Consider the following 23,929-nt stretch of genomic DNA (forward strand, 5'->3'; position numbering starts at 1 on the left):
ACATTGCTTTTAAATTTCAATCACGCTACAACACTGATCTTCTGCGTTATGGATTAAATCCAGCCCCTAGTCAGGAAAGCACTTGTTTTGTATCAGATAGGTGTTACTTGAAGAGGATGTTTGTGTATGAGAGAGAGTCATGAGCCTTGGCGTGTTCATTCCCTCTCTGTGTCCTCCCTTACATGCTGACTACACGCGAGCGTTGCAAAATAAATGTAAACATACATGTTATTCAATTATTGCACCCCAAAATAAATGTAAACATACATGTTATTCAATTATTGCACCCACACAAATTAGCTAGCTAGCTAAATTGCCATAAATGTTTAATGCTTTTCTACCTGTCCCCAAATGAATATTATTGGTTCAGAGTTTCATATTTCAACCTGCGTGTCGTGAATAAAGTTACCCCTAGATGAGGGCCTTGGGTCAGTTTTGCATTTCACCCACTAGGATTGGGGAACCTTCAGTCCAGAGCTGATGAAATTCTGCGAAACTGTCATTTAAGGACACGGTCTGAGAGTTGAGGTTTGACTTTGAGTCACAGTCCAATATTTGCATCCCCAGGTGTGCCGGAGCACATAATAGAGGATTTATGTTGATATCAGCAGTCAGAGGGAAGGGGAATTAAAAAAACACCCTACACAAAATGTTTAGTAAACTTTTATTTTTAGTTGATCAGCAAAAAGAGGAACTGCAAAAGGGATAATGTAAATTGATTTCAGCTGTGAAAAGCTGCAGATTTTACCATATGTGATACAACCAGGACATCCTCAAATAAAGATGGTCCACAATTTATATAGTTAAAATCATTTGATAGTTTTCATCAAGGCTCAAGCCATGCAAAACTATTACATTCAGCGAGCTGGAAGCATAGGCCTATTTGGGTGTGCAAAAGCCTGTAGGCCTATTCTGAGGCACATTCATAACCCGACTCCCAGACTAAAAGGAACATAATTCTGTCTCAACAAGCACATCGGATCTAATAAGATATTTCTGATATTATTGCGGACTCCTATTTTACCAATAAAATAACATGGACTTGCCCAGATAGCATCTGACACTGCACATGAAGCCTAATTGGCCTTTATGAACCTGGTCCCTGGCAGTGTCTGTCCAATGTGCTTTTTTTGTATGTTAAAATGACAACGCACTGCTCTGAAAACAGTTTGCACCCTGCAATTTCCAGAATTGACTATGCTCGCTTATTGTGTCCCCTTTAGAATGCCAGGTGATATTGTGCAATGAGATTAATTGCTCACGACTCGAGAGTATAATATCATTATGAAATCCAACCACTTTGTAACGTTCGCTGTCATTGACTAGTAGGAACAATGGTAAAAGCAGGAGACAAGGGTGTGTCCCAAATGGAACCTTAAAAAAGGTCCAATGCAGCCATGTTTATCTCAATATCAAATCATTTACGGGTAACAATTAAGTACCTTACTGTGATTGTTTTCAATTAAAAATTGTCAAAAAATAAACAAAGATAGCTTCTTAGCAAGAATTGTGCTAGACTGTCTGGTAGTGGGGAGGGGAAAACTGGAAACTAGCTGTTATTGGCAGAGAGGTTTGAAACTCTTCCAGGCGGTCTTTTCAAACTGCTCTTACACTAAAAGGGCATCGACATAATGGTCACCATTTCACAGTATTATTCCAACCTCATATTGCAGAAATATATATAAAAACACAGGCAATTCACGTTTTTCACCATACTGAGCCTTTAATCCTCAAAGGGCTTTGGTCAAAAGGGAATAATAGGGTGTCGTTTGGGACACTGCCAAGGAGTTTAGAGTGCTTGATGAGTGTGTGACCTTTTAGCTGCTGCTCCTTGTGCATGACTATTCCGAAGGCTTTCTGACGTCAGCCTGGTGATGACAATCAGCTACAGGCTGACTACAGTGTTGTCACTGTTCCGTTTAGATCTCCCTGCCGTGAGAACATGGGTGTGCAAAAGCTAGACAGATATCTTACTGTATTACTGTGAGAGCACTCCTTTTCAGATAAATAATGAACACACAAAGAATCCACAAAAGCTGTACCTTAAACTGTCGACAAACAATTACAGGCATCTGGAAGATGCTTTAAGAAACAGTAGTTCAATGTATACAATTGTCAACAGTAAAACGTTCAAATGTATCAACATCATAGGATTCCCAGGGGTCATCTCCCTTTATCTGTTCTTTAACTCTGGTCCAGGTCATTAGTGAGCGTTCCTCCACTAACACTTTCCTTATTGGAGGAACACTCCCTGGACCAGAGATTACTGTTGTTATGCAAAGACGTGAACCTGTAAATACATTCAGACCTTTAAAGACAGTAGGTCTTTATAGGAAATACTTCCCACTAAAATGGAAGATATTCGTATAATTCTAAATAGCTATTTGCGGCAGGAAGACCTACTGTATAGCTACTCTCATTCGGGAAGATATCTTAACACAAAAGGGTTATGTTTAAAAGAGTCATTTCAACAAAAATGTAAACCAAAAATAGCCGATTGCTTTCTCTTCAACCTATTCTGCGACGGAATACCCGGGAGTTCCTCTCTCCAACCAAATGTTGATCCTTTGCAGGCATTCTTGTAATGCGTACACACCGCTGTGTTGATGCAACATAGGCTGTACAACGTACATTCATTTACAGCAGTGACCACACTGACATACTGTATGCAGTAGCAAAACCACCAGAAGCTTATGTTGTTCGAACAGTACCAAATGGAACTTGATCCACACCTCACTCTCCTCTTATTCTTGTAACATACAGTAAAAGTAGCTCTGAACAAAGTAGCAGCACCACTGGTTTAAGTGAGCAGGGTTAGTGTCAAGGCAACGCTTACTTATGAAAAAAAGAAAAGAAAGTCGCACACCCCAATGATTTATGGGTAAAGAAAAAAACAAATGTACCCATGAAATCTTCTGCAACTTCATTTTTTCCCCTTCTACATGCGTTCACTATTCAGTCTACCAGTGCTCTCTGCGTTCGCCTTGGACCCCAGCTCCTTTCAGGAGTTGGGAGTCTGACGTGGGGGTGGTCTGCGCTCTGGAAGCCTGGATACGCCATTGATGTTGGCCTGTTTGGCCCCGTCTGGGTTTCCACCGAGGTCCTCACTCTGACCACACAGCTTCAGGGCTGTGATGAACACATCCAGGTCAAACGGGCCCTCTTGCCCCCTGGAGGGAAGCATCTGGAGGCGCTCATGGATCGCCGAAGGAATCGGAGGTGACATTGACGGAGGAGAAGAGGGCAACAGAGAGGGAGGGGAGCGGGATGAGGCAGGTGGGCTGAGTGTGTCGTCCTCGTCCAGCCCAGCTGAGGGCCGTAGGACCGGCGAACAGCAGTGGAAGAGGGGGGCGGGGAGGGGAATGGGAGAGAGGGGCAGTGGGGGTGAACTGGAGTAAGGCAGGGGTTCCTGGGGCAGGCTGGGGGAGTGGAGGCGAGACTGAGTGCTCTCCACCCACCGAGATATCTCCTGGAACAGGTCCCCAGGCGGCTCCTCCACAGGCAGCTCCTCCACACTGGCCCCTCTAGGCTCAGGCACCGGCAGCTGTCTGTTCCTCTTCCAGTGAGACAGGTCCAGGATCAGCTTGGGCTCGGAGTAGTGCTGCGGTTTGTCTTCCCTCCACGCAATCTTATCTAGATAGGAAGGAGAGCCCACTTTGTAGTCACAGGAACGGTCACAGTCCAGCTCAGTATAGGCCGCGCCCCCACAAGCACGCTCCAGAGAGGAGTGGGAGTGGTCCAGGAAGCGCTCGGCAGAGCTGCTGTTGGAATACTTGCGAGGGTCCACCTGGGCCTCCTCCAACAAGGGGTTAGAGCCTGCCTTGGGATCCCTCAGGACCTCCTCCTCCTCTGGGTCACCCACCTCCAAGACCCCAGGCAAGCACTGACACCCACCCTGCTGCTGCCAGCAGAAGTCTGATGAGAGGCTGGTCTCATACCTGCACAGTGGAAACAAAGTGCTTGTCAATGAAATATCTAAAGTAGCCATTTCGATCTATTGTTGTGAAGAAAATATTTGTTGTCTTTATACCCGTTACATTTTCTCCTAATTTGTCTACACACACACACAATGAAAGATAAATGAATACGAAACTGAAATCACCTGGTAGACACTACAACATATATTGAACAAAAATATAAAACGCAACATGTAAAGTGCTGGTCCCATGTTTCATGAGCTGAAATAAAAGATCCCAGAAATGTTCCATATGCATAAAAAGCTTCTCTCTCATTTTGTGCACAATTTTATTTACATCCCTGTTAGTGAGCATTTCTCCTTTGCCAAGATAATCCATCCACTTGACAGGTGTGGCATATCAAGAAGCGGATTAAACAGCATGATCATTACAAAGGTGCACCTTGTCCTGGGGACAATAAAAGGCCACTCTAAAATGTGCAGTTTTGTCACAACACAATGCCACAGATGTGCAATTGGCATGCTGACTGCAGGAATGTCTACCAGAGCTGTTGCAAGATAATTGAATTTATTTCTCTACCATGAGCCGCCTCCATCGTTTTAGCGAATTTGGCAGTGCGTCCAACCGGCCTCAACCACATGTAAATGCAAATGCGCACCTTCGATGACCATTGGCATGTTGGACAAGTGTGCTCTTCACGGCTGAATACCAGATTCAACTGTACCGGGCAGATGGCAGACCGTGTATGGCGTCGTGTGGGCGAGCAGTTCTTCCATGGCCTGCATACTCAGACATTTCATCCATTGAGCATGTTTGGGACGCTTTGGATCGACGTGTACGACAGCGTGTTGCAGTTCCCGCTAATATCCAGCAACTTCACACAGCCATTGAAGAGGAGTGGGACGTTCCACAGGCCAAAATCAACAGCCGGATCAAATCTATGCAAAGGAGATGTGTCGCACTGCAAGAGGCAATGGTGGCCACACCAGATACTGACAGGGGCGTGGATCAGATTTTTTTTTTTTAAGGTATCTGTGACCAATCACAGTCATGTGAAATCCATAGATTAGGGCCTACTGAATGTATTTAAATTGACTGATTTTCTTATATTAACTGTAACTCAGTAAAATCGTTGAAATTGTTGCAGGTTGCGTTTAAAAAAAATTTATGTACTGGCTTTTAAGAGGGCAACAGCGGCATGCAGGTGAAGTGTCTGCCAGGAGATTTAATTAAGAGTAGAATGAATTAGCTTGTATATATATATATAACATCCATGCAACATTTTATTCGGCTACATCTTACTCAACTTTATTTATACTTTTCTTTGGTGTATTCATTGTGCACAGCCATGTCACAGTTCCTTTCATAATCTCTTTATGTTGCTTTGCTGTGTTATTTTTCACTAAGTCCGTCTGCTGCTATGTGTCTCTGTGTGAAGTTAAGCTGAGACCATAGAATTAAATAGAAATGAATGACATAGTACTATATGAACTCAGCAAAAAAGAAACCTCTCCTCTCACTGCCAACCTTGTTTATTTTCGGCAAACTTAACATGTGTAAATATTTGTATGAACATAACAAGATTCAACATCTAAGACATAGTGAAAAGTCTGTGGAACTTGTTCAGTTTAACAGAAATTGAATAATGTGTCCCTGAACAAAGGGGGGGGGGGGTCAAAATCAAAAGTAACAGTCAGTATCTGGTGTGGCCACCAGCTGCATTAAGTACTGCAGTGCATCTCCTCCTCATGGACTGCACCAGATTTGCTAGTTCTTGCTTTGAGACGTTACCCCACTCTTCCACCAAGGCACCTGTAAGTTCCAGGACATTTCTGGGGGGGAATGGCCCTAGCCCTCACTCAGCAATCCAACAGGTCCCAGACGTGCTCAATGGGATTGAGATCCGGGCTCTTCGCTGGCCATGGCAGATTACTGACATTCCTATCTTGCAGGAAATCACGCACAGAACGAGCAGTATGGCTGGTGGCATTGTCATGCTGGAGGGTCATGTCAGGATGAGCCTGCAGGAAAGGTACCACATGAGGGAGGAGGAAGTCTTCCCTGTAACGCACAGCATTGAGATTGCCTGCAATGACAACAAGCTCAGTCCGATGATGCTGTGACACATCGCCCCAGACCATGACGGACCCTCCACCTCCAAATCGATCCCGCTCCAGAATACAAGCCTCAGTGTAACGCTCATTCCTTCGACGATAAACGCGAATCCGGCTATCACCCCTGGTGAGACAAAACCGCGGCTCGTCAGTGAAGAGCACTTTTTGCCAGTCCTGTCTGGTCCAGCAACGGTGGGTTTGTGCCCATAGGCGACGTTGTTGCCGGTGATCTCTGGTGAGGACCTGCCTTACAACAGACCTACAAACCCTCAGTCCAGCTTCTCTCAGCCTATTGCGGACAGTCTGAGCACTGATGGAGAGATTGTGCATTCCTGGTGTAACTCGGGCAGTTGCTGTTGCCATCCTGTACCTGTTCCACAGGTGTGATGTTCGGATGTACCGATCCTATGCAGGTGTTGTTACATGTGGTCTGCCACTACGAGGATGATCAGCTGTCCTGCCTCCCTGTAGCGCTGTCTTAGGCGTCTCACAGTACAGACATTGCAATGTATTGCCCTGGCCACATCTGCAGTCCTCATGCCTCCTTACAGCATGCCTAAGGCACGTTCAAGCAGATGAGTTGGGACCCTGGGCATCTTTCTTTTGGTGTTTTTCAGAGTCAGTAGAAAGGCCTTTTTAGTGTCCTAAGGTTTCATAACTGTGACCTTAATTGCCTACCGTCTGTAAGCTGTTAGTGTCTTAACGACCGTTCCACAGGTGCATGTTCATTAATTGTTTATGGTTCATTGAACAAGCATCGGAAACAGTGTTTAAACCCTTTACCATGAAGATCTCTGAAGTTATTTGGATTTTTACGAATTATCTTTGAAAGACAGGGTCCTGAAAAAGGGACGTTTCTTTTTCTGCAGAGTTTAGATGTATCTCTATGGGTGACACACACTAGCCTGGTCCCAGATCTGTTTGTGCTATCATGTCAACTCCTTGTCACTAGTTGACATGACAGCACAAACAGATCTGGGACCAGGCTAGACACACACCTGTCCCAGTGAGAGCTAAAGGCCTGGCTGTGACCAGGCTCCGTGATTAGGCTATCATCCAGCTCGTCCTCTATGCGGAAGGGCTGGGGAGACATGGGCTCGTCCTGAGGAAATGAGTACTGCTGCAGGAAGGGATGGGACAGGGCCGCTTCTGCCGTCAGCCGGTCCATGGGGTTAAAGGTCAAGATACGCTCCAGAAAATCAATGGCTAGTGGAGAAAGAGACGTGAACAGAGAATAGAAAATGGTTTCAAATGATGTGCATACGTGGCTGCAAGTAATGCCATATCGCATCAGGAATAAATATTTTTTTCTCTAGGAATAGTAGGCAACAAGTTAGACGTGTGTTCATGATTTTTAGCATAAAACAGTTATCGTTTAAGGGAGAACAAAGGCTCCATCTAATTCTCCACCCTCCATCCTGCTCACCATCCGCCTCCACCTCCACCTCAGGGATCAGCTCCCTAAATGACCTCTTGACCTTCCAGCCATGGCTGACATAAGTGGGCATGACCTGCAGAAGATCCAGGCGGTCCTCTTCCCTCAACACAGGCACCGTGTCCAGGATCAGCTGCATCTGTTCCAGTTCATGGGCTCCTGCAGAGCAGCCAGGAGGAATCAGGCAGGAAGACAGAGTACCAGGAGTAAAGAACTATATCAATCAAATCATGATTCCAAAACTAGAAAAGGTCATTTTCATGAAGAAAAATTAGGTGCCTTGTTTAACTGTCCAAAAGTATTTCTGTGGTAGAAGTTAAGAAATTGTTAAAGGCTAGTGTTGAAATTGAGGTTAACTTAGAAGTAGAAGTATTTTTAAAGACTGGTATTAAAATGGTTGGAGCAGGCTACTGGGAAAAGAACAGCTGCACCCTCATGACTAACGAGCTACTGACACGGTCATGGACCACATACTTTTATCCAGACCCAATTATTCAGTATCTGTACATGACCAAATTAATATTAAACAATGACACCAAAAGCCTAACGAAACTGTCTTAAAATGATTATTATATAATGTGAGCACAAAAAGCCTTTTTTTCTGTTTGGTTTCTGTTCAAGTCTCCAAATGATCTGTTTTTCTTTCGACTTCAGCCAGTGTAATCGTAACAGCAGTGGGAGCTATAATGACACTGTCACTGCGAGACAACATAAAAGCTCAGCTCTGTCCCAAATGGCACCCTATTTCCTATAGTGCACTACTTTTAACCCTGGTAAAAAAACATATGTGCACTACATAGGAAGTAGGGTGCCATTTGGGAGACACACATATCCTGGAACATTTTGCTTCTAATAATTACTCTTGTTGACACTGTTAAGCAGGTCGGATAGAGAACAGACATGCAAATGGACATTTCTGTATTATTACATCCCCGTAAACAAAGTATACTATCTCTTCACAACATCAAAAAGATCCTGGACAGACAAATAGATAGTACTGCCCAACAGCATAAAAACAAAATGGGCACTACCCAGTTTATCTGAATCATTAAATCTCTCAGATCATATTCATATCCACACCTCTCCACCTCAATAGACCTCTTACCTGCAAAGAGCATGCGGCCTGTTAGCATCTCTGCCAGGATGCAGCCAGCTGCCCACATATCGATGGCCTTGGTGTAGTTGTTGGGAGAGAGCAACAGGCGTGGAGACCGGTACCATTTAGTCACCAAGCCCTCTGACAGGTAGCCCTGGCCAATACACACAGACAACAGCACACACAGGGTAAGCGTAACAAGTACATTTATACGTAGAATGTTCTCTAACTTTGTAAATGTTTTAATAGCTCTTTTGCTAAGATATTTGGAGGGCGTTTTTACAGCTGCCCCCAATTCTTTACGCTCACACTTTACGGGTAGGCTATAGAAGGCGGTATTCTTCTTCATGTCAGTTACAAAGTTGAGAATATATATCTAAGTATGGTGGAACAGAGTGTCAGAGAAAAAGCATTTGTGAAAATGTATTACTGCACCTACCTCCTTTGAAGTGTCCCTCTTTCACTATTCTGCCTAATGACACACCGGCTTCATCTCGTCAGAGCAGCACGACTTGACCACTTTATCTCCTCTTTTTTATTTAGAACATCCATTACACCCAGACAAATCATTTGCTTTGCTATCATTGTGGGGACAAAAAATTGATTTCCATTCAAAATCCTATCTTCGCTAACCCCTAACCATAATTGTCACCCTAACCCTAACCCCTAAGCCTAAAATAGCCTTCGTCTTCATGGCGACCAGGGAAATGTCCCCATGAGGGAGAATTTTCCTTGTTTTACAATCCTTGTGGGGACTTTTTCCGGTACCCCCCCCCCCCCCCCCCAAACACACACACACACCTGATAGACGTAGAGATGAGATTATGAAACACACAGCCACTGGACTGAGACCAACATTCACTGCGACCAACCTCTGCAGGATCTTGAATTGAATTTGATTATTGCATTACACAACCCCAGTGCAAGGTAAGCATCCCCTGTCCTCTCTGTCCCTCCCCTCCACTCCACTCTCTGCCAATGGTTAACGGAGCACTGTTCAATGTTTGATGAGAAGCAGCTGAGACAGCCTTAGGACCACACAACCTCCCCCTCTCCAACTCTCCTTCGTTTCACTTCTCCCTCCATCCTTCTCTCCTTTCTCACCTTCTCCCACTCTCCAGGTGATTAATAATTAAATAGGGTTAGCTCAGCAGGCGGAGAGATTCAGTTAGGCCTCCTCCTATCACCTTTGCTGCAGCCCCTCTTCTGTGACTAAGCAATCTGTCAAATCTCTGCTTATTGTCCAAAAGCACAGTTTAGTCAGTCACTGATGGTTCCAAAAGTCAGATGTACCATTTTAGGTGCATTGTTGCGTTACTATGGGCCCTGGTCAAAAGTAGTCCACTTAATAGGGAATACGATGCCATTTGGGACACATCCTATGTCTATATTTGACAGTAACGAAATGTTGTTAGGCGTTGTTAGCACTTCAAATCAAAGCATCTGTCATTATGACAAATTCGGCAACAAAATAAAAAAAATGGTATAGCACCATTGAGGAGAGATTGGCACTAATAATGACAACGTAATGCTTAAGGAAACCTGCCAACCCTCTGTCACAGGCTGACATGCTTACTTTCACGAGCGCAGCGGCACACTCACGGGTCAATTGAAACGATAGGAACAATTCAAACAGCCCGTCAGCTTCCTCTCCACGTCGGAGGCTGACGACAGATCCCTGACGTCTTTTCTCTGTTGCGTCTGCTGCTAAGGTCTTTGCAACGTTACATTTAGGATGAAATATTCTTAAAATGGTGGTACTATCATGCAAGGACTATCCCAGCAGCTGAACCGGAGACGCTACGGTTGCGAAAATGACACCCTATTCCCTATATAGCGCACTACTTTTGACCAGAGCCACATAGGCTCTAGTCATAAGTAATGCACTATAGGGAATAGTTGTGCTGCACTAGTACACTATAAAGGTGTTGAAGTCTAGTTTGAAATACACTTATTCATGTTAACATAATATAACTTATTGATTCCTTTACATGTATAATGAATGTACAGTTGAAGTCGGAAGTTTACATACCCCAAATACTTTTAAACTCAGTTTTTCACAATTCCTGACATTTAATCCTAGTAAACATTCTGTCTTAAACAATGTAAAGGCAATGCTACCAAATACAAATTGAGTGTATGTAAACTTCTGACCCACTGGGAATGTGATGAAAACTAACTGTAGAATCACCACTTTATTTTAAGAATGTGAAATGTCAGAATAATAGTAGCTTTTATTTCTTTCATCACATTCCCAGTGGGTCAGAAGTTTATACACTCAATTTGTATTTGGTAGCATTGCCTTTACATTGTTTAACTTGGGTCAAACTTTTGGGGTAGCATTCCACAAGCTTCCCACAATAAGTTGGGTGAATTTTCCTCCTGACAGAGCTGCTGTAACTGGGTCAGGTTTGTAGGCCTCCTTGCTCGCACACGGTTTTTCAGTTCTGCCCAGAAATGTTCTATAGGATTGAGGTCAGGGCTTTGTGATGGCCACTCCAATACCTTGACTTTGTTGTCCTTAAGCCATAACTTTGGAAGTATGCTTGGGGTCATTGTCCATTTGGAAGACCTATTTGCGACCAAGCTTTAACTTCCTGACTGATGTCTTGAGATGTTGCTTCAATATATCCACATAATTGTCCTACCTCATGATGCATTCTATTTTGTGAAGTGCACCAGTCCCTCCTGCAGCAAAGCACCCCCACAACATGATGCTGCCACCCCCGTGCTTCACGGTTGGGATGGTGCTCTTCGGCTTGCAAGCCTCCCCCTTTTTCTTCCAAACATAGCGATGGTCATTATGGCCAAACAGTCACATTTTTGTTTCATCAGACCAGAGGACATTTCTCCAAAAAGTACGATCTTTGTCCTCATGAGCAGCTGCAAACCGTAGTCTGGCTTTTGTAATGGTGGTTTTGGAGCAGTGGCTTCTTCCTTGCTGAGAGGCCTTTCAGGTTATGTCGATATAGGACTCGTTTTACTGTGGATATAAATATTTTTGTATCTGTTTCCTCCAGCATCTTCACAAGGTCCTTTGCTGTTGTTCTGGGATTGATTCTCACCAAAGTACGTTCATCTCTAGGAGACAGAACGCGTCTCCTTCCTGAGCAGTGTGACGGCTGTGTGGTCCCATGGTGTTTAAACTTGCGTACAATTGTTTGTACAGATGAACATGGTACCTTCAGGCACTTGGAAATTTCTCCCAATGATGAACCAGACTTGTGGAGGTCCGCAATTTTTTTCTAAAGGTCTTCGCTGATTTCTTTAGATTTTCCGATGATGTCAAGCAAAGAGGCACTGAGTTTGAAGGTAGGCGTTGAAATATATCCACAGGTACACCTCCAATTGTCTCAAATTATGTCAATTAGCCTATCAGAAGCTTCTAAAGCCATGACATCATTTTCTGGAATTTTCCAAGCTGTTTAAAGGCACAGTCAACTTAGTGTATGTAAACTTCTGACCCACTGGAATTGTGATACAGTGTGAATTATAAGTGAAATAATATGTCTGTAAACAATTGTTGGAAAATGACTTGTGTCATGCACAAAGTAGATGTCCTAACCGACATGCCAAAACTATAGTTTGTTAACAAGAAATTTGTGGAGTGGTTGAAAAACAAGTTTTAATGACTCCAACCTAAGTGTATGTTAATTTAACTTCTAACTTCAACTGTTTATGTTGGGGTCAATGGAGGGTGGATAAGAAGTAGGTGTATGGAAAGTTACTGAGTGAGGAAGGGGGAGTGCAGAAAGTTTACATTCTGTTAAAACATGGTATTGTTAAATCTCATGGCTCCTAAGGAGGGGGGCAAAGGGCAACAGTTTGGTTTCAGTCACTGATAAGGTAGGACAGCCGTAGAGTAGGGAGGAGTGAGGAATTCAGCCCAAGGTCAGAGGAAGTCAGTCCTGTCACAAACATATTTTTACGCCCATGAAGGTTCTAGCAGGAGGCTACACCAATGACACCAGGAGGCTACACCACTAACAGTGGTTTAACTAGAGGGCGACCGATTAATCGGCATGGCCAATTTTTTGGCCCAATTTCAAAACAATCGGTATTCGGCCTTTTTGGACGCCAATTATGGCCGATTACATTGCAATCCATGAGGAAACTGCTTGGTAGTTTATAGGGGGCCCGTGTCTGAGAATGCTTCCATAAGGGTTTTAGTTGCAGATTCTGGCAGGACCGATATCAGTGCATTCTATTGAGTCCCAAAAACCAAGGCGTTAACATTATAGGGAATTGGGAAAGCAGAATTTAATATGACTGGGACGGAGATTTGTGAGGCTCATAAATTAAGGAAGTGGGTAATAGAGTCTCTGGGGAACGATACCACTCCTCTGTGTATGGTGATACAGGGGATAGCTTGTAGTAGATGGAAGGAAATCTAACTGTGCACAATTTAGAGACTACTATGAAGACAAGTTGAACGTCACGCATACCCAGATCATGGTAGGAGTAGCAGAGATAGTGGTATCATTTCAGACTCTTGTCAACTTTTAGTGAGGGGTTCAACTCTTGAAAGACTAGCTACAGATCCCTGTATACAGGAAGCCACCTAACCAGAAGGGAGTTTCCCTGTGATAATAGCATCTCCTGCAGTGTGATTAAGAAACATGTGACTCATGGTTTCGAGTCCAGGCTATGTCGCAGCCGGCCGTGACCGGGAGACCCACGGGGCGGCGCACAATTGGCCCAGCGTCGTCCGGGTTAGGGGAGGGTTTGGCCTTCAGGGATGTCCTTGTCCCATCACGCACTAGCGATTCCTGTGGCGGGCCGGGCGCAGTGCACGCTAACACGGTCGCCAGGTGCACGGGGTTTCCTCCGACACATTGGTGTGGCTGGCTTCCGGGTTAAGTGGGCATTGTGTCAAGAAGCAGTGCGGCTTGGTTGGGTTGTTTTTCGGGGGACGCACGGCTCTCGACCTTGGCCTCTCACGAGTCCGTGCGGGAGTTGCAGCAATGAGACAATTGGATACCACGAAATTGGGGTGAGAAAGGGGTAAAACGTTTTTTGAAAGTTTTTATACGCCACTAATCTCTCTACCGTTCCTAACCGCCAGCAGTGGGACCCGAGTGACGGTAACAGGAAAGTGTTAGAAGGATGCTGCTTATCAACCGTTGGGCCCCAAAGTTTACACCGTAACGAGGGTGTTCACAAAGGGGTGCGGTGTAGATCGGCCTTGGGATGAGAGACGTGTACCTCACCTGAGCACAGAAGTATTATCTACAGATACCGACTGTAGCAGAACATTGGATGTCGTCGGAGATGGTGGTGGCTAGAAAACCTGGTAGGAGTTGGGAAACCGGTAAGGGGTATCTGAAAGATTTAGTTCTAGATCTATCGGTGAACCACAAAGGCAACAGGAGATCAGGAGCAGGAAACAGATTCAATGTAATAGCTATTCTAAAATGGCAGTCGCTGTAGGGACAGTAAACTGAAGGAGCTGTAGTAGTGGCGAAGGATGCTATAGTAACAGCATGGAACTGGACTACAGCGCATCTTGAAGTATGCATCATGGGCAGTGTTAGTGGTGGGGGAGGGCTGAAGTGAGGATGATATGGTGTGTAACCTGTGGCCTAACAGGGGAAGACTAGGTGAAAGCATGAGGAGGTTTTTTTAGAACCCTGGAAGAAGCCAGGCTAAGACAGAGTGGGAATCGTCATGTTATCAAACTTGTTGGTTTGTTTGCATATATCATTATGCATTGCTTAACGCATTACTAATAACTGTCATATTGAGTTTTCCTTTACTTTTCAAGTCTTCTGCTATAACTCTCTTAGGAACCCGAAGGAGGAAATGGAAAGTCAAAAGCTCCAGCTGAAATGTCATTATCAGCTGAACAACAAGAGGGGGAATAAGAGTGTGATTATAAATCAGAGGCTGTAAGTCTCGGAGGTATAAACATAGAAATTAACTTAGTTGATTTCATTTCAAAGTTTATATGTTGAAAGTATGGAGTTACTATTCAGAACTAAGGGAGTCTAGCTTGAAATACACTTATTCATGTTAACATAATAGAACTTATTGATTATTTTACATGTATAATGAAGGTATTTGTTGGGGTCAATGAAGGGTGGATAAGAAGTAGGTGTATGGAAAGTTACTGAGTGAGGAAGGGGGAGTGCAGAAAGTTTACATTCTGTTTAAACATGGTATTGTTAAATCTCATGGCTCCTAAAGAGGGAGGCAAAGGGCAACAACCTGGTTTCAGCCACTGATAATGTAGGACAACCGTGGAGTAGGGAGGAGTGAGGAATTTGGGCCACAGTCAGGACAGATGCAGTGAGGAGGAACAGTCAGTCCTGTCACACACATACATTTCCACACCCATGAATGTTCTAGCAGGAGGCTACACCAATGACAGGAACCAATTAAGTTCCTGACTAGCAACAGAGATCTATTGGCTGTGTAGAAGTGCAAGGAGTTGACTCCGGCTCGTAGGAGGGTATAAATATATGTGTTTGTGTAAACATGTCTTTGTATTTGCAGCTGTTTGACCCAGTGGGGGAATACACTTGGTTTTTAGCTATTCCTAGTCATCTGTTTGAATTTGTACACTGTTTGTTTAGAACCTAACAAAGGGAATAGGGTGCCATTTAGGACACACCCTGTATCTCTCTCTCCTCTGAATCAACACAGGCCTGTCAGTAGAGTTCAGTACTGAACATTCTGTTCCACTCAGAGAGAGAGAGCGGTAGCTAGGTACACATTATGTACATGGCTGCCTGGACTGAGGAGTAGCTACAGTGCATTCACAAAGTATTGACCCCTTGACTTTTTACACATTTTGTTACGTTACAGCCTTATTCTAAAATGTTTGAAAAAAATGTTTTCCCGTCATCAATCTACACACAATACCCCATAATGATGAAGCAAAAAGCAACCCCTTTTTTAGAAATCTTTGCAAAATTTGAAATCACATTTACATAAGGATTCAGACCAGGATTCATACTCAGTACTTTGTTGAGGCAACTTCGGCAGCGATTACAGCCTAGAATCTTCTTGTGTATGACGCTACAAGCTTGGCACACCTGTATTTGGGGAGTTTCTCCCATTCTTCTCTGCAGAGCCTCTCAAGCTCTGTCAGGTTGGATGGGGAGCGTCGCTGCACAGCTATTTTCAGGTCTCTCCAGAGATGTTAGATCGGGTTCAAGTCCGGCCTCTGGCTGGGCCACTCAGGGACATTCAGAGACTTGTCCCGAAGCCACTCCTGCGTTGTCTTGGCTGTGTGCATAGGGTCCTTGTCCTGTTGGAAGGTGAACCTTCGCCTTCGTCTGAGGTCCTGAGCGCTCTGGAGCAGATCAAGGATCTGTACTTTGCTCCGTTCATATTTCCCTCGATCCTGACTAGTCTCCCAGTCCCTGCCGCTGAAAAACATCCCCACAGCATGATGCTACCACCACCCCCATGCTTCACCGTAGGGATGGTGTCAGGTTTCCTCTAGATGTATTGCTTGGCATTCAGGCCAAAGAGTTCAATCTTGGTTTCATCAGACCAGAGAATCTTGTGTCTCGTGGTCTGAGAGTCTTTGTGCCTTTTGGCAAATTCCAAGTGGGCTGTCATGTGCCTTTTACTGAAGGGTGGCTTCCGTCTGGCTACTCTATCATAAAGGCCTGATTGGTGGAGTGCTGCAGAGATGGTTGTCCTTCTGGAAGGTTCTCCCAACTTCACAGAGGAATTCTGGAGCTCTGTCAGAGTGCCAATTGTGTTCTTGGTCACCTCCCTGACCAAGGCCCTCCTCCCCCAATTACGTATTTTGGGCGGGCTGCCAGCTCTAGGAAGAGTCTTGCAGGTTCCAAACTGCTTACATTTAAGAATGATTGAGGCCACTGTGTTTTTGGGACCTTCAATGCTGCAGAAATGTTTTGGTACCCTTCCCCAAATCTGTCCCTAAGCATACTGCTAAAGCAACACTCGAGTGGTTTAAGGGCAAACATTTAAATGTCTTGGAATGGACTAGACAAAGCCCAGACCTCAATCCAATTGAGAATCTGTGGTATGACTTAAGGACTGCTGTACACCAGCAGGAACCCATCCAACTTGAAGGAGCTGGAGCAGTTTTGCCTTGAAGAATGGGCAAAAATCCCAGTGGCTAGATGTGCCAAGCTTATAGAGACATATCCCAAGAGCTGTAATTGCTGCAAAAGGTGGCTCTACAAAGTATGGACTTTTTTTGTCTTATTTGTTTGTTTCACAATAAAAAATATTTAGCATCTTCAAATTGGTAGGCATGTTGTGTAAATCAAATGATACAAACCCCCCAAAAATATATTTTAATTCCAGGTTGGAAGGCAACAAAATAGGAAAAATGCCAAGCGGGGTGAATAATTTCGCAAGGCACTGTATAGACAGGTGTGTGCCTTTCCAAATCATGTCCAATCAATTGAATTTGCCACAGGTGGACTCCAACCAAGTTGTAGAAACATCAAGGATGATCAACGGAAACAGGATGCACCTGAGCTCAATTTCGAGTCTCAAAGCAAAGGGTCTAAATACTTTCCGAATGCGCTGTACGTGAATAGACGTTGTTCGAACATGAGGGAACGAGGGCAGGCTGAATGGAACAGGGAGAACAAGGTTGTGTCCCAAATGACACCCCATTCCCTATACTTCCATTACTTTGGACCAGGATCCAAAAGGCACTATGTAGGTATTAGGGTGCCATTTGGAACACAACCTTGCTCTTCCTGTTCCATTCAGCCTCCCCTCGTTCCCTCATGTCCGAACAACGTCTATTCACATAGCTACTCTGAACTCCTCCGACAGGCCTGTGTTCATTCAGAGGAGAGACATAAAAAGGTTATTCCTTCTTTTCACTCTAGCATCCATACAACCTGATTTTTATCCTGACAAAGGCGTAAGTGTTTGATGTCCAAATCAGCTGTTGCAACTAACACATTTCACCCATACTCTGATGATGGGTAAGGGAGGCCAGGCCAGATGTGTAGTTGATACACAGACTACTCTATAGCTGGCCAACTATGCACAATCCACTGTGTAAGAGCAGCATCCATGCTTTTTTCTCTCTCGACTTCACGCAGAGCACAGCACTGCCCATTTGTTATTTTGGCTACACTCCCGCTCACAGCCTGAGCCATCTCTTTCCCCTGTCTACACCGTGCTGCCCCGAGATCAGATCTCTGGGTCTGGGCCCGGGCCAGGACAAAGTTCCCCTTCCACTGGGCCCTCGCTGGGCTACTAGTGTTACACAGTGTTCCACCACAATAATAAAGCAGTACAATAGACCAGTACATTGTCACATGAATCTCCCAGAAGCTTATCCTCAACAAACAGACAGGGAAATCATTCCATTTGATTACTAGGTAACTTAAAATCGGGTTAGGTTATGAAAGCGCGTCTCTAGCACTAGCTATAGACGGATGATGATGCGGTCACTTCCATTTATGCAAAGCAGAGAATCATCAAAGTCGACACAAGGCAACAGAGTTGATGCATGCGACTTGGTGCAAGGATCTATTCATACACGCACCACGACCGCACAGAAACATGCACAAAGAGGCATCTTAATATGGGTAGAATGCTGTGTCGTTTGGAAATGCAGTACAATTGTCGTTTTTTTTTATGTCTCCGCCTTACATGTAGGGCCAGGAGTTTTTCCCTAGGACTAAGGCCAGCTTTTTCTGGTCAGGTCACATGGTTAGGAAAAACTCCTGGGCCCTGATTCATGAAGCGTCTTAAGAGTGATGATCTAGGATACATTTTGCATTTCAGACAATGAATACAACATGGACAGCTGAGAACTGATCCTAGACCAGAACTCCTACTCTGAGGCTTTACGAATACTGACCCCGAGCTAGCTGTTCCCTTCTAACTGCAGCCCACTTTAACTATAGTCTCACCTTATGGGAGTAGTGTGGGTCAACGATTCTGGCCAGGCCAAAGTCACCGATCTTGAGCAGTAACTGGTCTGTGTTGAGGAAGATGTTCGCTGGTTTGAGGTCGCGGTGCAGCACGTTGGCTGAGTGGATGAACTTGAGGCCTCGAAGGAGCTGGTAGAAGAGCAGAGTGGTGTGCCCACTAGGAAGTGGCCCCTGCTCCAGCAGGTGAGCTAGGTCCATCTCCATGCACTCCTGGACGATGTACAGGGCGCTCAGCTGGGCTGGGTCGCGATGAAGCGGGCGGCCGTGGGGGCCCAACACCTCGTGCACGCGTACAACGTTCTCGTGCTGCAGGCGGCGCGTGATCTTGACCTCCCGCAGGGCGTGCTTCACGCTGACCACGTCACGCATCGCCAGCTTCTTCACAGCCACCCGTTGGCCGCTGCGCTTGTCCACAGCGGACAGAACCAGACCAGTGGTCCCGCTGCCCAGGGGCCGGGGGTCTATGAAGACGTCCCCCAGGTCAAAGCCGTGGAGGAACAGTGGGGAGTCCTGTTTGGCCATGGCTCAGGTGACCTCCACCAGTTATTGCATGACAAGGTAAAAAAATCTGAAAGGATGGTACATGATTTGACAAAGCAAATAAAAGGAACTGGAGTCATACATACACATAAGTAAATAATCCCATCTGTAAAATGGTCATTGTTTTATAATTGCATGGGTTATGATTGCTTTTCCTGGAATAAGCTCCATAGAATTTCAAGTGTATCACTCTTGAACAAAGTGAATATAACAACGTGTACAGTAGTCAAGCTTGTTCCATCTACCTCAGATATCAGAGAGTGTAGAGCGAGTGATGAGACAACTCTACACCCCGGTGCAGGGCAAGTGTTGCCATAGCAACGCCCCAACTGTGCCTGCTACAGATAGAAGCATGGGATGGCAGAGGCAGACACTCGGTACTGGTCTCTAATCCTAGCTGAGCGATCCCAGCTCAACTCCCCCTGGGGAAATGAGCCGAGAGTTACATTCACAGAGATTCTAGTGGATCCCGCTCCTTCCATAGCAGTCTATCAGTCAGTTAGTGACCCGCCCATTCAGTCCTCCCCTGGCCGACGATATTCCCAAACTTCCCACTCAATCCCGGTTTTGTGGCATTGAGTTAATGAGTGTCGATGGAATTCCTCAGCCTGTGGCTAGAGCTGTAGCATGGCCCTGCCTCCCTCTGGTTTCTGGATACTGCTGTTTGCCACCATTACCACCTGAAGCTTCTGCGACAGAGGGGGGAGATAAAGCAAGTTATGCATGAAATACAAAGATGATATCCTATGTGCCGCATTTTAATGTGGACTGCATGGTGATAACGCACAATTCACTTTTATGCCTCTCATTCACACAGAACTCATACTTGGTGTCATGTTATCCCTACCTAATATAATAGATGCAAGGAACAGACAGCATAGCTTATGTATAGGCCTACCTGATGTTTATATGGGATGTCAGAGCCCAACTACTGCAAAGCATAGTCTAGTGGAAGAACAATCTAGACATCACCACATTCTAATGATTATTTTTAACATTAAAATGACTTAATGGTTAGATATATTATATAATTATAACAAGGTGTAGTAGGCAATTACTGGGGTACAAATATCACAGCACAATAACAGATCATGTTTGGCCTATTAAATTCATTGACATCTGAAGCCCAGATCATTTATAAAATGAATGTGCTCCATTTGGATATTTTTGTATATAGACCTACTCAGTTCAAACCTGACAAATGTGCTCAAGATAATTATTTTTGTGCCATAGCCCATCAGTAGAAAATACAATGCTCTTGTTCTATTTTAAAATAGGCATTTCCCTCAATGGAGACAAAGATAGGCCTATTGACACTGGATCTATGTCAAAGGTATAGAGCAGGGTACCCCAACTGGCGGCCCGTGGGCCAAATTTGGCCTGCGGGTGATTTTATTTGGCCCCTCAAGTTTTCTGAGCAAAACATAATATTTGTAAAAATGTTGACATAAAATACTGGGAAAACAGCTCCAAGTTATTAAACATTTGGAAATCTGTTTGAAATTATTACATTTAAGTCAAATATTATATCTGTTTGGGCTTCTTGCGGTCCGTTTTATTTCCCATTCTTTGCAACACAGGCATAAAGTCTATAGGCACATTACATAGTTTTTTATTTTATTTTTTATTTCACCTTTATTTAACCAGGTAGGCTAGTTGAGAACAAGTTCTCATTTGCAACTGCGACCTGGCCAAGATAAAGCATAGCAGTGTGAACAGACGCGAGTTGATTAAGGTATTTGTATCACAGGAGTTTGGTGGCATCTTAATTGGGGAGGATGGGCTTGTGGTAATGGCTGGAGTGGAATCAGTGGAACGGTATCAAACACATCGTTTGATGCCATTCCATTAGCTCCATTACATCCATTACCATTAGTCGTCCTCCCCTCAGTGGCCTCCACTGATTTGTATGTTTATTAACCAGTCTAGCCTGTAGATCCACAAGTAATAGAAGTTGACACACTAGTAGACCTATGACAGAAAATATGTGATCATTTTCAGTTACCTGTTGTTATTTTATATGTTATTTATTATGGCCATTTTATAGGCTAATATTACAGTCATTAAAAATATACACTATATATACACACAAAAGTATGTGGACACCCCTTCAAATTAGTGGATTCAGCTATTTCAGCCACACCCGTTACTGATAGGTGTAAAAATCAAGCATACAGCCACGCAATCTCCATAGACAAACATTGTCTGTAGAATGGCTTTACTGAAGAGCTCAGTGACTTTCAACGTGGCACCGTCATAGGATGCCACCTTACCAACAAGTGAGTTTGTCAAATTTCTGCCCTGCTAGAGCTGCCCCGGTCAACTGTAAGTGCTGTTATTGTGAAGTGGAAACATCTAGGAGCATCAACGGGCCACACAAGCTCACAAAATGGGACCGTCGGGTGCTGAAGCACGTAAAAAAAATAGTCTGTCCTCGGGTTGCAAAACTCACTACCGAGTTCCAAACTTCCCTCTGGAAGCAACATCAGCATAAGAACTGTTTGTCGGGAGCTTCATGAAATATGTTTCCATGGCCGAGCAGCTGCACACAAGCCTAAGATCACCATGCGCAATGCCAAGCATCGGCTGGAGTGGTAGAAAGCTCGCAGCCATTGGTCTCTGGAGCAGTGGAAACGCATTCTCTGGAGTGATGAATCATGCTTCACCATCTGGCAGTCAGATGGACAAATCTGGTTTGCCGGATGCCAGGAGAACGCTACCTGCCCCAATGCATAGCGCTGACTATAAAGTTTGATGGACGAGGAATAATAGTTTTTCATGGTTCGGGCTAAGCCCCTTAGTTAATTTTAGACGATTCTGTGCTACCAACTTTATGGCAACAGTTTGGGGAACCCTTTACTGTTTCAGCATGACAACGCCCCAGTGCACAATGCCAGGTCCATCCAGAAATGACCTCAACTCCATCGAACACCTTTAGGGATGAATTGGAACCGACTGCGAGCCAGGCCTAATCGCCCAACATCAGTGCCCGACCTCACAACGCTCTTGTGGCTGAACGGAAGCAAGTCCCCGCAGCAATGATCCAACATTTAGTGGAAAGCCTTCCCAGAAGAGTGGAAGCTGTTGGCAGCAAATGGGGGACCAACTGCCTATCAATGCCCATTTTGGAATGAGATGTTCGACGAGCAGGTGTCCACATACTTTTGGTCATGAAGTGTTTTTTGTTGGTTATAGGCTAGGCTACTGTAGCACAATGCATCGGGCTGCATCATTGTGTGTGGTGGTGGCTACATTGTAACGCCTTGATAGCAACAAGAAACATTCAAAACCTCTAAAGGTAAAAAGAAAAGATGCGGTAAAAAGTGTCATTCCCAAATTTCTTGGGACGTGAAAACCTCTGATGAACATGGGCCAGTAGCCAGCCTTTTGCTCAGCGAGCGTAGCGTTATCTATCGGCCCATCCATTGAAAACTACAAAGGCACAAGCAAGATATCACAACACAGCGAGAGCACTCACCATATAGCATATGCTAGGATGAACATCGCAGCCTGTCGCAAGAGATGGAGAAAAAAATCTGTGGAGGTTTTCGACAATTATCCTAGTCTATTTGACTGTCAAAAAGAAAGTATGGAATCAGTCAGCGGGACTGTGACCAAGATCGTGGTTACTGTAGGTATCCGCTAATTGCATAAAACTATTTATTTAAGAATAGGATACGAGGATATCTGTTCCGGTAGTCTGCGCATAGGCTGCACTATGAATTATTGAGTGCTGCTCTCTTTCTTTCGGTACTTCCCACACGGAGCGTTGTAACCTCTTCTAAAACACAAACTCCACCACGGCGCCCCCCGATATGACGTCACGTTCGCAGCTGTCAATCAATGTCTCTGACACCTGCTGAAGCGCCATCCCATAGCCCTAACAGGAAGAAAAAAACTATTCTCTGATATAGCCTAGCTATATCGAACAAAATATAATTATGAAATGGTCTATGTTTGCACGCAATACAATGGCTACGTGTAATCCTTCATCCAAACCAGTTCCACCAAGAATAGAAGTGTCACTCATGGTTCTCATATGATCTCACTTAGACCACAGCCCTTCAGTCAACCATTCAGTTATACCAGGAAGGAACACAAGTCCAGAATGTAACTGTTTAACATTCCTAATATTGAGTTGCACCCCCTTTTGCTCTCAGAACAGCCTCAATTCGTTGGGGCATGGACTCTACAAAGTGTTGAAAGCATTCCACAGGGATGCTGGCCCATGTTGACGCCAACGCTTAACACAGTTTACATGGGAAACTGTTGAGCGTGGGAAAACCAGCAGCGTTGCAGTTCTTGACACACTTAAGCCGGTGCGCCTGTCCCCTACATCTTTTGTCTTGCCCCATTAACCCTCTGAATGGCACACACACAATCCATGTAGCACGGCTTCAGAATCCTTCTTTAACCGGCCTCCTCCTCTTCATTTACACCGATTGAAGTGGATTTAACAAGAGACATCAATGTGGGATCATAGCTTTCACCTGGTCAGTCTCATTGAAAGAGCAGGTGTTCCTAATGTTTTGTACACTGGATATCATCTTAAGAACATCACGAGTTGAGCAACGAGGGTGACCTACTGGTCTCATAAGGACAAGAAATAGAGGCCCTAGCCTCGTCCACTCTGTCAAGGGTGGATTGGGGGGGGGGGGGGGGTTTCCCTAGGTACAGATTTAGAATCGGCTTCCCCTCCCCAATCCTACTCTAAACATTAGTCAAGAAAACACTTAAACTGACCCAAGATCGGTGTCAAAGGACAACTTCACCCTACACCCGTTCCTTGGGCTGCCGAAACTCCTCAACAGCTGCCTCACAGTGGATGTTGGGAGCCCAGATTATCAATGGGGTGGGGAGGAGTTCTCACGGAAGGAGTCGTCAGGGAGGTGAGGTGTCATCCAATCTCAGCGGAGGGGAATCCTGAGAGCAGTCAGTGC

General features: G+C 44.8%; 1 protein-coding gene across 2 annotated transcripts; it reads right to left on the reverse strand.

Annotated features, from left to right (window-relative positions):
- Window positions 1–650: 650 nt before the first annotated feature.
- mapk4 (mitogen-activated protein kinase 4) lies at window positions 651–22,865 on the reverse strand. Of its 2 annotated transcripts, XM_071353953.1 has the most exons (7): window positions 22,468–22,855; window positions 19,235–19,678; window positions 18,429–19,017; window positions 8,572–8,716; window positions 7,458–7,625; window positions 7,030–7,237; window positions 651–3,938 (listed from the first exon to the last, which is right to left on the reverse strand). In XM_071353953.1, the coding sequence occupies exons 3-7, from the start codon at window positions 18,969–18,971 to the stop codon at window positions 3,002–3,004; spliced, it is 2,001 nt and encodes a 666-aa protein (XP_071210054.1). In that variant the 5' UTR covers window positions 18,972–19,017; window positions 19,235–19,678; window positions 22,468–22,855; the 3' UTR covers window positions 651–3,001. The 2 variants fall into 2 exon arrangements, with proteins under 2 accessions (XP_071210054.1, XP_071210053.1); XM_071353952.1 differs by having other exon boundaries at window positions 18,429–19,678; window positions 22,468–22,865.
- Between the last annotated feature and the right edge of the window lie 1,064 nt (window positions 22,866–23,929).

This window comes from Salvelinus alpinus, chromosome 19, assembly GCF_045679555.1.
Source record: "Salvelinus alpinus chromosome 19, SLU_Salpinus.1, whole genome shotgun sequence".
Classification (NCBI taxonomy): domain Eukaryota; kingdom Metazoa; phylum Chordata; class Actinopteri; order Salmoniformes; family Salmonidae; genus Salvelinus; species Salvelinus alpinus.